Source organism: Orcinus orca, chromosome 16 (genome assembly GCF_937001465.1).
Source record: "Orcinus orca chromosome 16, mOrcOrc1.1, whole genome shotgun sequence".
NCBI classification, from domain to species: domain Eukaryota; kingdom Metazoa; phylum Chordata; class Mammalia; order Artiodactyla; family Delphinidae; genus Orcinus; species Orcinus orca.
The window spans coordinates 29,238,458-29,252,861 of record NC_064574.1 but is presented as its reverse complement, the minus strand read 5'-3'; the positions used below and the strand labels follow the sequence as shown (position 1 = coordinate 29,252,861).

The 14,404-nt window shown below is 52.1% G+C and overlaps 1 protein-coding gene across 2 annotated transcripts in view; it reads right to left on the bottom strand.

Annotated features, from left to right (window-relative positions):
- Positions 1–14,404, bottom strand: part of SIRPA (signal regulatory protein alpha) — a 42,742-nt gene that overhangs the window by 11,305 nt on the left and 17,033 nt on the right. For both annotated transcript variants that reach the window (XM_004272957.4, XM_049699740.1), the window contains exons 3-7: positions 12,312–12,665; positions 5,953–6,273; positions 5,038–5,367; positions 3,134–3,244; positions 75–99 (exon numbers count right to left, since the gene is read on the bottom strand). In XM_004272957.4, the coding sequence (XP_004273005.1) occupies positions 75–99; positions 3,134–3,244; positions 5,038–5,367; positions 5,953–6,273; positions 12,312–12,665 (1,141 nt within the window). The remainder of the gene's footprint in view (positions 1–74; positions 100–3,133; positions 3,245–5,037; positions 5,368–5,952; positions 6,274–12,311; positions 12,666–14,404) is intronic.

The following is a 14,404-nucleotide window of genomic DNA, read 5'->3' as shown; positions in this document are numbered from 1 at the left end:
GCGGTATGCTTTGCAGTGTTGGAGGCAAACAACAAAATAACTACAAAAGCACCCAAGCCCAGTGATGCACTTACCTTGTAGAGGAAGTGGAGCCCTTGGCTGAAAGAGAGAAGAAAGAAAAGCCAGTTATTTAACCTAGAAACACACTTTGCTCACGTAACTTTGTGTGTGTGTGTGTGTGTGTGTGTGTGTGTGTGTAGGGGCGGAGGCAGAGGTTTACCTCCAAGGATGTTAGGAGGAATTATTGAAATCACCTCTAAACCACAGGAAACCCCGTGTCCACCCCACTGGGGTGGGCGGCCCATTATCTTCCATGGAGGAAGACCAGTGAGCTGGGCCTTCCTGCTTTCCCATCTCTGGGAATTGCCAAAGGTCAGATCCCAAAGCAGCCTTCAGCCTGGGAGGGGTCAATTGCCCTACCTCTGTCTGAGCCTCACTTCCATCCATCACACACCTTACCAGAGACCCTACAGCAAGCCTGGGTCCCCATCAGGGCCCTTCACTGCTGGAGAACAGGTTTTAGCAGGTCTGCTAGGTAGGGGAGTAAATGGGAATCCCACTTCTGCCACCGACTCGCTTGCTGTGTGACCCTCTGTGGGTCATCTTCCCTCTCTGAGCTTGGATTTCAGTGCTTTAACTCACAGGGTTGGGCTGGACATCCATTTTCATCTCACCACTTTCCAAAAAAGGATCTTGGGAGGAAAGAAAGGGTCCATCTGGCTCAGAGATTTTAAGCCTGTGATATGGGGCATCCCACAGAGAAGCCACTGGGGATCAGCCACCAGTTGACTCTCATTTTGCTGTAAAACTGTAATTAAAAAGCAACATGCACAGGCAAATGTGCTCTGCACCACATTGTAACAGGCTGGGGGCTGCCACAATGCAAGAATTCTCACTGCCACATTAACGCTTGGTGCCTGGGCAGGTACTGGATTTTTAGGTGAGTGACACCAGTTAGACGCTGCAGCTCAGCATCTAACATTTGAATGGAAGATGATGGGTTGCCAAGTGCTGGGTCATGAGTCATCTCAGGGAGTCCAGTGATGGGACCAATCATCTCCATTTTATACCAAGGACACTGGTGACTCCCTAAGGTCACACAACTGGTAAGTGATAGAGTTGAAATTAGGATATTTCACTGTGAGTATGAGGTAGAGGATGGCAGATACCTCCAGGGACCAATGAGGGAGAAGGGGTGTCTCATTAGGATGCAGGTGAAGTGCAGGGTGGTCTCAAACAAAGTCCCTGGAGACCCACTGTCCAGGTGTGAATCCTGGCCTCAGCACTCACCAGTTGCGAGACCCTGAGCAAGTTTTATAACTTTCCCATGCCTCAGTTTCCTCATCTGTGAAGTGGGGTTAGGTCTGTGAACAGTGCCTGGCACATCAGAAGATCTGACTGAGGGCCAGTTGTCACTGTCTCTAGAGCCTATGTGTGAGAGCTGGGCTCTGCACACAAGCAGACGCACCACTCAGGGCTGGGTGGCCTTCACCAGCATCTGCAGCTCTCCAACCCCCTCCCCCTCCGGAACACTGGGTCACCGATGCCCAGGCCCATGGTAATGAGCTCACATGTGCCGGAGCCTGACGTGGTGGCCAGGGATGAGGCTCCAAAGGGGACTGGGACACTAGTGGACACCGTGAACGCTCCATCCAAGGGCTGGCTTGTCACTCTTGGTGGGCAACGGGCCCTGCTTCCCCACCTGAGGAGGAGTCCTTCCTGTGCGGGGGGGCCAGGAATGTTAGGGAAACAACCCTGTAGATCATCTGGCATCATTCTGGATTCCAGAGATGCGGGCCCTGACGCCAGCCCTCCTGGACGGGAGCTGGAGGCTCAGGCAGTGTCTCAGAGCTGAGTCCCTCCAGCCAGCCCAGCGGGGAGGGAAACTTGGGGACCAGAGGAAAGGGGGTGCAGGAGGGGTGCGTGGCTGATGCACAACACGCCCGTTGAGCTCTGCCTGGAGGTCTGGGTGCAGAAGCACAGCTCGGGACCACACTTTGCACTTCATAAGCTGCGGCACGTGGTGGGTCAAAACCAGCATTTTTAGAAGAATATAGTACAAAATATGACAAAAAGGAAAATATCAGAGTTCCAATTTTATAGATGGGGTGTGTGTGCATTGGGTTGAGACATGAAATGTATTTCTATCACTTGTAGCCAAAAAAGTTTCAGAAACACTGGCTTAAAATAGTCTCCTTCAAGAGTGGGGAAGAGAACATGTATCCTTTTAGGTCTGAGAATGTGTCAGAGCTGCTGTTTCACATGAGCTTATTTGTTTCATAACTAGCCTCCAAGGCAGGCACTGCCACACCCATTTTACAGGTGAGGAAATGGAGGCCAAATTGTTTAGAGCGTAAAACAGGGTCTGGAACCCTAGTTTGTCTGACTCTAGAGTCAGAGGTCTGGCTACAGCAACAACTACACACACACACACACACACACACACACACACACACACACACACACACACACACACACGCTTGCCCACGCACATGCATGAGCATGCAAACAAGGGGACGATGTCTTGGATTTGAACTTATACCCTCCTGCTGCAGTCTAAGGCCACACATCTTGCCACAGTGAAGGGAGCTTTCCAGGGAGGTGGCTCACGTTTCCAGCTCACGTACAATACTGACGACAGGAGTTAACATTTATTGAGCATTTGCTGTGTGCTGGGCATCTTACTAACATTGTACCCACAGTCAGCCATTTAATCCTCCCAACGGCCTCAGAAGTAAGTTGTGGTATTATCCCCACTCCCTTCTAGCCTCCTGCCAGGGTGCTGGGCATGTAACCTGGACAGGTAAGGGGAAAGCAGAAGTCTGCCCGGGGCTCCTGGGAAACACTGTTTCCTCCCTGAGGCCCTCTTGCCACCCTGGCATCTCCCTGCTTGCCACCTTGGTAGTGGTCCCATGAGGATGTGAGGCCTGGAGCAGTGATGGCTGCGGGGGTGCTGACCCACCCAGATTCCAGCCTGGTGAAGGGCCCACACAGCCATGGCACTGTTACCTTTGGACTTCTTGTTACCGGGAGTAACTGGACATCTTTATGGCTTAAACTGCATGAGGTCTCCCCCTCTGGGAAGGACAGCCCAGGGGCAAACTCATGAGGAGGAACTGAGAGATGCACCCACCTTTCTTCTGTCTGATTCGGAGGAGGTAGAGGGCGGCGATCATCAGGGCCACCAGCAGGGCACACACTATGCCCACCACGATGAAGATACTGTTCCAGTTGTCAGCCTTGTCTAGGACCACACAAAATAGAGGCTTCTTGTAGGAAAATTTAAAACAAAAAAAGAGGAAAACCCACTGCCCCTATTCACCATGAGGCAGGCTTCATTAACGACAAACATCTGGCTCAGACATTTCAGGCCACATGGGCACGTCCATGGGTCTGCACACACCTCCCCTCATGGGTTACCCACCGGCAGTGCAAAAACCGTGCTGAGGTAACAGGGGGGAACGCTGCCGTCAGCCTCGGAGAGGCCCAGCTGCAGGGCATGGGCGGGAATCTCCCTCCCGAGGAACAGACATATGTTCCTCCTCATCTAAGTGAGCCGTGGGGCGGCCACACAGCGAGCTCCTAATCATAGCTGGGGCATCACACAGCGCAGGGGGCAGGGGTGGCGAGGAGTGCTGGACGTGCGTCTGGACATGCAGAGCCCCGAGACTGTGCCCTGGTCCGTGCCCAGGGCCTGGGCCTAGGAGTGCTGAGCCCAGGACATGGGACACGGAGACAGGGCAGGGGTGGCGCCGGGCACAGGCAGGGGACCCCACATGAGGGCACAGTGGGAGGCCAGGAGCAGGTCTCAGACACGTGGGTTCAAATCATTGCCCTCTGTGGTGTGACCTTGAGCAGGTCATTTAAGCCCCCCTCACACACTGGCTTATGTTACTGAGGCCAATAGTAATCTCTACCTCATTGGATAGCTCTGAGGATTACCTCACTAACTAAACCAGCTCGCACATCAACCAGCTAATTCACTCTTTCATCCTTTCTAAAAGTACTTCTTGAGTGTCTACTGCATACCCAGCACTGAAGCTATAATGCTGCGACAGCTATGGTCCTAGCAGCTGAGACTCAAAGCTGGGGGATCACCAGAGTCACCTCCCTCAACATTGCCAGAAGCAGGCAGAGCAGCCCAGAGACAGGCACTGACTTGTCCAAGCTCCCCAGCAAGACTGTGACAGGCGGAGTGGATCCACACAACCTGTCTCCAGGGGCAGGGCTCATCCTGTGAAAACCAGCCACTGGTGGCACCAAAGGGCACCGTGACAGGCCCAAGGCTTCTTTAGAGCTGTTTCCTTCAAGGATGCACGAAGGAAGGAAATGGACTCTATTCTAATCCATTCAAAGGGTCGCTACATACAAGCGTACAGGTGATGGAACATTCCACAGTGGTACCAAAACGCCAACTAGGTGCTGCCGTTTTGAAGAAAGAAGGGAGACACATCGACAACAGCTTGGACGGGGGCTGACACCTTTCACTCTCCCAGAAGGGTGGCAGCATCACCATCACCTTAAATGGGCCTAGAAATGTTCCCTGGGAATCGTCCCACAGAAATAGCTGTGCATGTAACAGAATGTGTACAAGGACATTTAGTGCAGCATTGATTTTACTTGAGATAAGCCACAGACACCCTGAAGCCCCCATCCCTACTCCCAGTGGGGCACCCTTGCGATGGCAGCCAGGGAGACAAGGCCCAGGTAAGAAAGAGCAAGCCGGAGGGAGGTGGGCGGACATGGAATGGTGAAAACAATTACTGTTAGTGAAAGAAAACAAGAGGTAGGACGCTATGGACTGGACGATCTCTCTCCTTCCCTACTTTCTTTCTTTCATGGATATTTATGTCAAAAGATCTGTAAAGAATATACCAAACTCTAACAAGTGCTCACTCTTGGGGGTGTGGGGTTTGGGGGCGGGAACTCACTCTAAAGTTCTACTTTACATCTATTCACTTCTAGATTGTTCTATTACTACCTTTCATATTAAATAAAAAAGGTAAAGAACTGGGTCAGTTGGAGTGGAGGCCTCACCAATACGTTCATCTGCATCCTGGTTCTTCTGGGGAGCAGAGGCCTCCAGGGTGTGGTTTTTGGTGACCGCCGGCTGTCCGTCATGCTCCACCTGGCAGGTGAGCAGCACAGCCTCCCTGTGGGCAGATGAGTTCACCAGGAGCGAGCTCGTCCGGTTAAAGGTCCCGTCCTTGTTCTCTATGAGGGTCGAGGCCATGTCCATTCGGGACACATTTCCATTCTCCAACCAGGTCAGCTGTAGGCGCTGGGGGTAGAACTTGTTCACCTGGCAGGTGACATTCACCTGGTTCCCCACCCTGGGGTGTTGGGTAATCGTCAAGGTAGGCGGAACTGAAACAGCATAGGCAGAAGCTCTGACCTTATGGAACCAACAGGTCACAGGAGAGGGGCTGGATAACAGCTTCCAGCACAGCAAGGGAGTCACCAGAGGACAGAGCCAGGCATGCAGCAGGCGCTCAAACACTGGGGGTGTCTTTGCATAGAAATGAAATCATAAGCACACTGCAGGGCGCACAGTAGGTGCTCGAGGACTGGGCTCCTAGTAGGTTAATGATGTGTGTCATCTACAAGCACAGCCCCTGGCATGCAGTTGGAATATAATAACTGCAGCAAAATATACGAGATCGCCAAGCACATAGGGGCCTGGCTTATAGTAGGTGCTCAGTAGTTGGAGAAACTGTTGATAAAGTAAAGGAAACTACTCAGCACAGTGCTTGGCACATGATGGGTGTCCACCTGGCAGCTGCCGTTAAAACGGTAGTTAGTGACCAGCTCATCTAGGAGCCTGGTGATGGGGCAGGACTGTCAGGAAGTAGATTCCAGGCAATTTGAGGCCTGGAGCAAAAAGCAGGGAGGAGGAAAGGGCTGGGGCCTTGAGGGCAGGTGTGGGCTTAGGCTGGCGTGAGGGGCTTCTACCTCGGATGGTCTCAGACAAGTTGGCTGTCCCACGAAGAGGAGGGTCTCCCTGCAGGGTGATGTGGGTCACCTCGCAGATGACCTGGGAGCGAACATCCCCCGGGGCCAGCACCACCTTGGTTGTGCTGGAGATGCTGTAGGAAACGTTGTTTCCCTCTGGTTCCACGTCGGTCTGGGAGGCTGAGAGCTCATTGCCATTTTTGAACCATTTCAGGGAGATGTTTCTGGGGGAGAACCCGTGGGATTTGCAGGTGAAGCTCACTGTCTGCTCAGGTGTGACCCTCACTGTGGGGCCTGATACCACAGGAGGAGAGGGTTTGGCTACAAAAGGAACATTTATACATGATGAACATGATTGTAATTATCATCACTAATGATAAAAATGTGACGCAGTTAAGAACCACCACACATATTATGTTTTAAATTCTTCAAATAGTTCTGGGAGGGCAGTGTCATCATCCTCATCTGACAGAGGAGACAGACACACAGGTTCCCAGAGGTGACTCTGAGTCAGGGGCAGGGCTGACATCGAATTCCAGGCCTGAGGTCAAAGTCCACCTTCTTACATCTGCCAGGTGATTTCCCACCAGTTTGGGCAAAGGAACAAAAGTACTGATTGGTCTCACTCTCCTATTAACTGTTCCTAGCTGGGCTCCCCCTGGAAAACTTAGGTAAGTTCGGAGAAGTGTTCACAGAAGTAAATGCAGGGGAAGCGGGGTCATAGCGGGACCACATGGAAGCTGAGCCAGGCTGACCGTCCAACGAGAGCTGTGGCCATGGCACCTTCAGCTCCTCGTCTGTGAAAGGGGACAGCAGGCATTACCCTTCCCGGGCTGCAGTGAGGGTTAAATCAGGCAGTGGGAGCATTTTTGCTACGAGTAAAACACAAGATGATTCTCAAAATTAACAAACACAGATCCCTCTTTAACCCAGACTGTATTTATATCCAGAGCTGTCCCTTCAGGTATCTATGAATTTACTGCATAGTTTTCATTCTTTCCACAAATATTCCAGTAGGACTAATGTGCCAATCCTTGAATTTGAAAGGAAGGGAGCAAATGGATGTTTTTCTGAATCTGGGTTCCTCTCCTGGGTCAGTTTTAGGTTGAAACAAAGATCATTGAGTGCTAAGAAACCAAAGGTGGTTAATTTCTTCATTGTTATTAAATCAGAGGAGACATAGACACAGGCCTATGAAGCAGCAGAAGCACCTCTTGTGTCCTGAAAATGGACACAAATCAGCAAATCAAAAGTGAGGGCAGGGGCTTCCCTAGTGGCGCAGTGGGTAAGAATCCGCCTGCCAATGCAGGGGACACGGGTTCGAGCCCTGGGCCGGGAGGATCCCACATGCCGCGGAGCAACTACGCCCGTGAGCCACAACTACTGAGCTTGCGCGTCTGGAGCCTGTGCTCCGCAACAAGAGAGGCCGCGATAGTGAGAGGCCCGCACACCGCGATGAAGAGTGGCCCCCGCTCGCCGCAACTAGAGAAAGCCCTCGCACAGAAACGAAGACCCAGCACAGCCATAAATAAATAAATAAATTTATATATATAAAAAAAAGTGAGGGCAGTTTCTCCCTGTAGAAGGGTCCTCTAGGGTGTCTCCAAATTGTTCGTTATTACGTAACACCTCCTATAAAAGTTGGCAGACAGCAACTATTATAAATATTTGCATTTGTAAATATTTAACTTGCTTCCTAAAACTCATCAGACATTTTGAGGACATAGTAAGGAGCTGTTACTTGAATAAATCAAGTCATAGAAACACCAGCATCCTGGACGTAAGTAAAGGGAGCAGACACTGTGATCAGTTAGCACTTACAGAGAGTTTTGGGGAGCCTGGTGCTGGGCTGATTCCTCTAGGAACCTCAGCTCTCTCATTCCCCACATCAGTCCTGAGAGGGAAGCTCGAGAGTGGCCCCATTTATGGGATGAGGCTCAGGGAGGACGCAGCTGGCCAAGGGCACCCAGCGAGGAAAGGTCAGAGCTCATCTCACTGCACACAGGACTGACTGATTTTAGGGTCTCTGATCTTTACTTAAGCCTCAGTGTCTGATTCTAGACAAAGTGGATAAAGCACCACTTGGTAAGATGAGTGAGGATGTATGTAAAACACAGAGCCTCGCATATAGTTGCTTAATTAATAATACAATAACATCTTAATCTTAAGATCTGGTCATTCCTAGGTCTGAAACTATGTATTTATTCTCTAAGTAAGAAGGCAAAACAAAAGTATTATGGAAAAAACAAGAAAAGTCTCAAATCTTGTTCCCTGCAGCTGCCATGAAAAATCCACATGAATAGAGGAGCAGGAAACCACCAAGTTATGATTCTCTCCCCCTTTTTAAAAATAATCCCCTCAGGGAAAAATTTGGGGGAACCGGCTTTCAAAACACACAAGGGATCATAGGCATTTTCCTGCAGGTCAGCCCTTTACAGAAGCTGGAATCATTTTGAAAGGAGGGAACACGTTAGACTTGGTCAGTGTCACTGCGGTGTACTGGCAGGAGGGCTCTGGGCTGAGCAGAGAGGGTCTACAGGGATTCTAGCACCTGTTTATACACACACACACACACACACGTGTTTAAAATATGGGAAAGTTTCCCCAGAGATGAAGCTCGGGTCTGAACAGGGTGGTCTGAGTGCACAGGAAGCCCCTCTCAGCCCAGATGAGCTCACCGGGGAGGTGTCTCATCAGTCAGCCTCCACTCAGGCTGACTTCTTTGGGCCTCCTAAAAGCTGTCACTGTCCTGGACTATTCTGAAGCACCCACACCCGGAAGAACTGTTCTTACAACTCAGGCACCACGGGGGACCCACCTTTGTCAGGGAAAAACCACAGCCTTCCCTCTGTGACCTCAGAGAACATGTAGATCAGGGCTCCTCTGTCCTGGCTGGGCACCAGCATCCTCTGCAGCAGTTAAAACACTCACCTGCCCAGGCCCACATCTGGCCAATTAAATCAGAATTTCTAGGGTGGGGTAGGGTCACGGGAGCTCTTCACTGTCTCCCAGGTGATTCAAATGAGCAGCTGAGGTTGAAAGGCACCCAGCCCCACCCCAACTCCAGTTGTACTTAGTCCTGGAGGGAAAGTGACCCATCCGAGGTCCTCTGTCTCCAGCACATCAGAGCTCACGTTGGTGGAACACATTCCGGGTGCCAGGCTCTGCTCTAAGTTCTTGACATGTATCCTTCATTCAGTCCCTGCAGCAGCTCTGTAAGGGCGGTGCTGTCACTGATGGACGAGGACACTGAGCCCCAGTGTGGGGAGGGACTTGTCAGAGGTCCCAGAGCCGGGACGGGGCAGAGCTGGGATGGAGGCCCAGGCAGGGGGGCTCGGCCCAGGCTCTCAACTGCTGTGCACTGAGCTCAGTGACACCCAACCCACTCCATCCAGGGCTTCCTAGATCCTCTTCAGTCATCACAGACCCCTGAAAGGCAGCGTGATTACCACCATTGCACAGATGGGGAAACTGAGGACTAGAGGGAACGGAGATATGCCCAAGATCACACAGTCTGGGAGGCCAGCACCATCGCTCCCTGAGGGGCTGTCCTGTCACCAGGTCGTTGTACCCTCAGGACGTAATGCAAAGGCTGTGTGATTATCCTCTTTCTACACGTGAGGAAATGGGGCCCAGTACAGGGAACTGGGTCACAGCCTTGAAAAAACACCTCGACTGGGGGGCCCCTACTCTGCTGGTGATTTAGACAGAGCACCTCAAATCCTTCCAATTCTCCTGAAAGGAGACCATGATGATCATCATTTTACAGATGAGAAAACTGAGGCTGAGAGAAATGAAGGGACTGTCTCCTCACCCGCCCACTGTGTCCCAGAAGTGTTTCCTGTCACCTCCAAGCTTTCATGGCCATCAGCAGAGCAAGCGCCCCACCTTCACAAGCCCCACACTGACCACCACCCTCCCCTTTTCCCTCTGAGATTCTTGACTTCAAGCAAGTACAGGGAGGAGTGGCCTCTGAGTGCCCAGGCCTGGGGACCCTGTAGCAACAAGGGAAGACATGGGCCCCTGACACCTGAGTCTAGAATATGAACTCTTGCTCACGCGGGGCCCCCAGCGCCCTCTAGGGAGCACCTCATCCTCGGCCTGCAGAGCCAGCAATGGGCGTGCATGGTGCTGCTGGGACTGCACTGGCCCCTCTCTGTGCTGTCCACGCTGCACTTCCCGGAGCTGCTCCCCCATGAGGCCTAGTGAAGAAGCAAGATCGCAGCAACAGAGAGAAAAACTCCTGGTGCTTTAAGTGTGCTGAGCCCTGCATTTTAGGGACATTCAGCACATCGTGAGACACTGTAGTACCTGTCTGATCTGGTTGTAAAGGTAGTCCTGCCTCTCACACGGGACTTCTCACAGTTATTACTGAAGAACAGAACAATACAGGATTTTATAGGAGAGGGTTGAAGCTTTCTCTACACTTCGACAAGCACAGTGGGGGTACAGAGAGCAGGGTGTGAGTCAGGACGCTGGGGGTTCAGTCTTGGCTCCCCTACCTGCTCACCAGCCACATCCCTTTCTGAGCCTCAGTGTCCTTATCTGTAGAAGGGAAAAGAGACAGCCCTTCCTTCTGAGCACTGGTTATAGGGAGAAAAGGCCATGAGGAAGATTCAGCGTCTGTCAGGCTGCTGTTCCCTGGTCCCCTCCCCTCGCTCCCTTCTCATCCAGGGAATCCTCTGGGCAGGCGGCCTGGGGACGAGGACGAGCAGCCTCCTGGGAGGCAGCAGATCTGAGTGGCAGTGGAACCACTTACTAGCTGTGATTGGCTGAGCAAGGGAACCACCAGCTGGGAAGTTTAGTAATAGCTGCAAAGTCAGGATAAAGGCACCTTCCCTACGTCCAGGGGTAATGGGGAGATTCGATTGCTACCACATCTAGGAGGGAAATTTGGCAATATCCACACGAATTAAAACACACATAGTCCATGATCTAGCAAGGCCACTTCCAGCGGGCATCTCCCACTTGAGTACAGTGATGCAGGACAAGATTATCCACTGCAGTGCTGTTCTAATATCCTAAGTTTGGGAACAACTTGATATTTGTCAACAAAAGACTGACAGACGCTGTCTCCATATGCTGAGTGCTTTGCAGCTGTTGAAACACTGGGCAGCTCCAGGTGCTGATATGGGATGAGGGATTTGTGGCTAAAAATAGGGAGAGGTTCCCAGTCACCTTGGGCCTCAGGGCCTGAATGTGAGGGGCATTCTGAACCTTGGGGAAACCTATGAAAAGGCTCCCTATTCAATGGTTAATTCAAGGAGCTTTAATCTTGTCCCCTCTATGTGCCAGGCTCTTCCATGAAACCAGTTCCAATGGGGGTGCAGGAAGGAGTCTGGCCTGGAATCAGATTGGGTTCTGGAAGGATTCCCTCACTGACCATGTGACTGCAGTCTAGGTCCCTGTCACATCTTGGCCTCAGGCTCCCCATGTGTACGTTGTGGGTTGCACTGGATGGTGTATAAGGTCCTCCCTGTGTCACAGTCCAGGATTCAGGAGTTAGGAAGAGGATCCAGGGTCCTTCCGAGAAAACTCTAAATGAGCACCTTTGCTACCTCAATGGGGCAGCCCCTAAGTCACCCACATAGGGAACCTCTTCCCTGGGGAGGGACATTCTGAGATGACCCAGCTCTGCTGGGAGCCTTCAGTGACTCTGTGAGTCGGTCCCTGAATCACAGTAGGGTTTTCCCAACAGACCCTCAGGAAACACCCAACCTCTGGGCATCTCCTCTAGCCCGGGCCGTCAGAGTAAACACTGAACCTATGCCTCTAGGAATTTCTTCTCAGTGTGATGTTTCTGAAGAGGAAATAAAGAAACCCTGCCCTGGATAGACTTCTCTTTGGAAGGGGAGAGAACATAAGTTCCACGGGAGAAGAGCCTTGTCTGCTTTGGTCACTGCTGCTTCCACAACATCTGGAGCAGGGCCTGGCACACAGTAGGTGCTCAATAGGTGCTGAATAAAGAGAAGACTCAGCCACATTGAGGGGAGCACTCTCTGGAGGCAGGAGGTGATACCTGGGCTGTGACGGGGCAAGTCGCTCAGACCTTCAGTTCCCTCAGCCCTGGAACCAAAGGGCTAGACGGGATGGAAAAGGCAAGGGCTGTGGAGCCAGGCAGACTGGGGTTCCAGACTTTTCCCAGCTTTACCAGTTGTGGGGCCTTTGGCAAGTAGCATGACCTCTGCAGGCCTCAGTCTCCCTGATCTGTAGAAGGCAGTGAAATCAGATCATGATATAAACACCCACTGCTGCACTTGATCCTTTTTTTTTTTTCTTTTTTCTCAAAGGGTGGAGGGCATTCTTGTTGACTTGTTGTCACAGACCAGGGGGACAAAAGAGACCCAGGCCATACTCACCACTCACAGTGAGATGAGTGCCTGGTCCAGACTTAAACTCCACGTCAGGGCTTCCTCTCTTGAACTTCACACAGTAGTACATACCGGTGTCTGCTGGCGTGATGTTACTGATGCGGATGGAAAAGTCCATGTTGTTTCTCCTTGTAGTATCTGCAACAGTTGTTACTCGAGGGAAGGGAACTCCGCTGACACTGTAGATTAACTCCCGGCCTGGCCCTGTGCCCCTGAACCACTTGAAGGGCCCCACGGGGAGCAGGGAGGTCACGTCGCAGCGCAGAGTGGCCGTCTCTCCTGCTGCAACTGAAACTGACCCGCCAGGCTGAATCACCTGCAGCTCGTCCTCACCTGCCACTCCTAGAGGGAAACACGATCCAGTTATTTATTCATCCTTAGGTGATCCTGTAGGTTTTCTCAAGTGTTTATCAACAACAGTTTTCATTGACTTAGTGCACCATGAGCCACACCTGAACTCAGCACCTTGCACGTGTATCACATGTAACCTGCACAACGAGCCTGTAACTGAGACCCTAATACAAGAGAGGAAAGTGAGGCACAGAGAGCTGAAATGATGTGGCAGAGAGTAGGTTTGAGTACTTGAGCCTGCTCTGGAAGTCAGAACTGGGCTCTCAATTCAAATCTGAATTTACCAGGAATAAAGAAAGGGGCACAGTGTTCCTGAGAGGGGGAGCAGCCTGGGCAAAGGCTCAGAGGTAGGCGGCAGCATGGTGTGCGTGGGGGCTCTATAAGGAGTTTAGATTCTGTTTTGGGTCTGGCTCAGGAAGCAGGCCCTGGAAAAGTACTCAGCAGTTGGGGCTTGTCCGGGCCGTGGACTTGTGAAGTACAAGGACTTGGGTGTGAGTCCCGGCTCAAGGCTTATTGCTGTGTGACCTTGGCTATCACTCAGGCGACCATGAAGATCCCATAGGGAGGCCTGTGAGTACGCTTGATAACTGCACACTTGACATTGCTTGATACCTTTAGTTTGGGCGGGTCCCTTTACTGCCCTCTGAGCCTCAGTCTCCTTATCTGTCAGTTACTATGGGCCCATCTCCATGGATCTCTAGTAGGAACAAACAACATGCCTAGGCCAGGACAGTGTCAAAAAGAAGGGTCTGGTCTTTGGAGCCATCTGAACTGGTTTGAGACCTGGCTCACTTTTTATTCACCCATGACCTGAGTTTATGCATTGCTTTAGTATCAGTTTCCTCATCTACAAGATGGGTAGACCACCCCCAGGCCTCTGCGTGTTCTGAAAAGAAAATGAGATCACACGCAGAAGTCACTTAGCACCAAGCTGGGCACAGGGGAAGCTACTGTCATCACACAATGAATAAATGAGGAGGGTCAGCTGCTCAAACTTCACTCCCACCAGATCTCGCTGATGCTCCTTCAGGCCAGGCCCAGGCTGGGTGCTGGGACACACAGGGGCTGGACCCAGGTTGGGCCTCCAGGGCTCCCAGGCTGGACAGCTGGAAGGGGTCCTAGAGGCTGGCGGTGGGGAGGGACCTGAGCCCCAAATTGGAGAGGACTGGGGCACATGAACAGGGACTCCCAGTAGAGGAGGTTGGGAGGGAGGGGGACACAGGAGGAAGATGGACAGGCCTGGTGAAGATGCTGTGAGAGGTGCTGTAGATGCTTGGAGTGAGGTGCAGCCAGGGCCTTGATTCTGAACAAGGTGTGGGGTGGGCAGAAAGGACAGATCATGAAGACCTTGGAGAAACACACACATACACACACACACAGAGACAGAGAGAGAACCACAGAGACGGGCAGAGGGAGGGGCAGACAGACAGAGATGGAGTGAGAGACTGAGAAGGAGGCGGGGGGAAAGAGAGAATAAGACAGAGACACGGAGTGGCAGCAGCCTGGCAGAGGTGCAGATGGGCCAACTGGTCTCTGCCTGGTTGCTCCACTGACCCTTGATGTGACCCTGTCCTGTCCTGACCGAGGCCACCTTGCCTTGTACATTGGACAGGGCTGCAGTTGCTGCCCCGAGCAGCCCCTCACCTCCGGCTGAGCTGGAGAGAGACCTTGTGAATTTACCCAGCCACAGACTCCTTCACTGCAGGTAAGCCCAGGGCCTCGGGACAGGC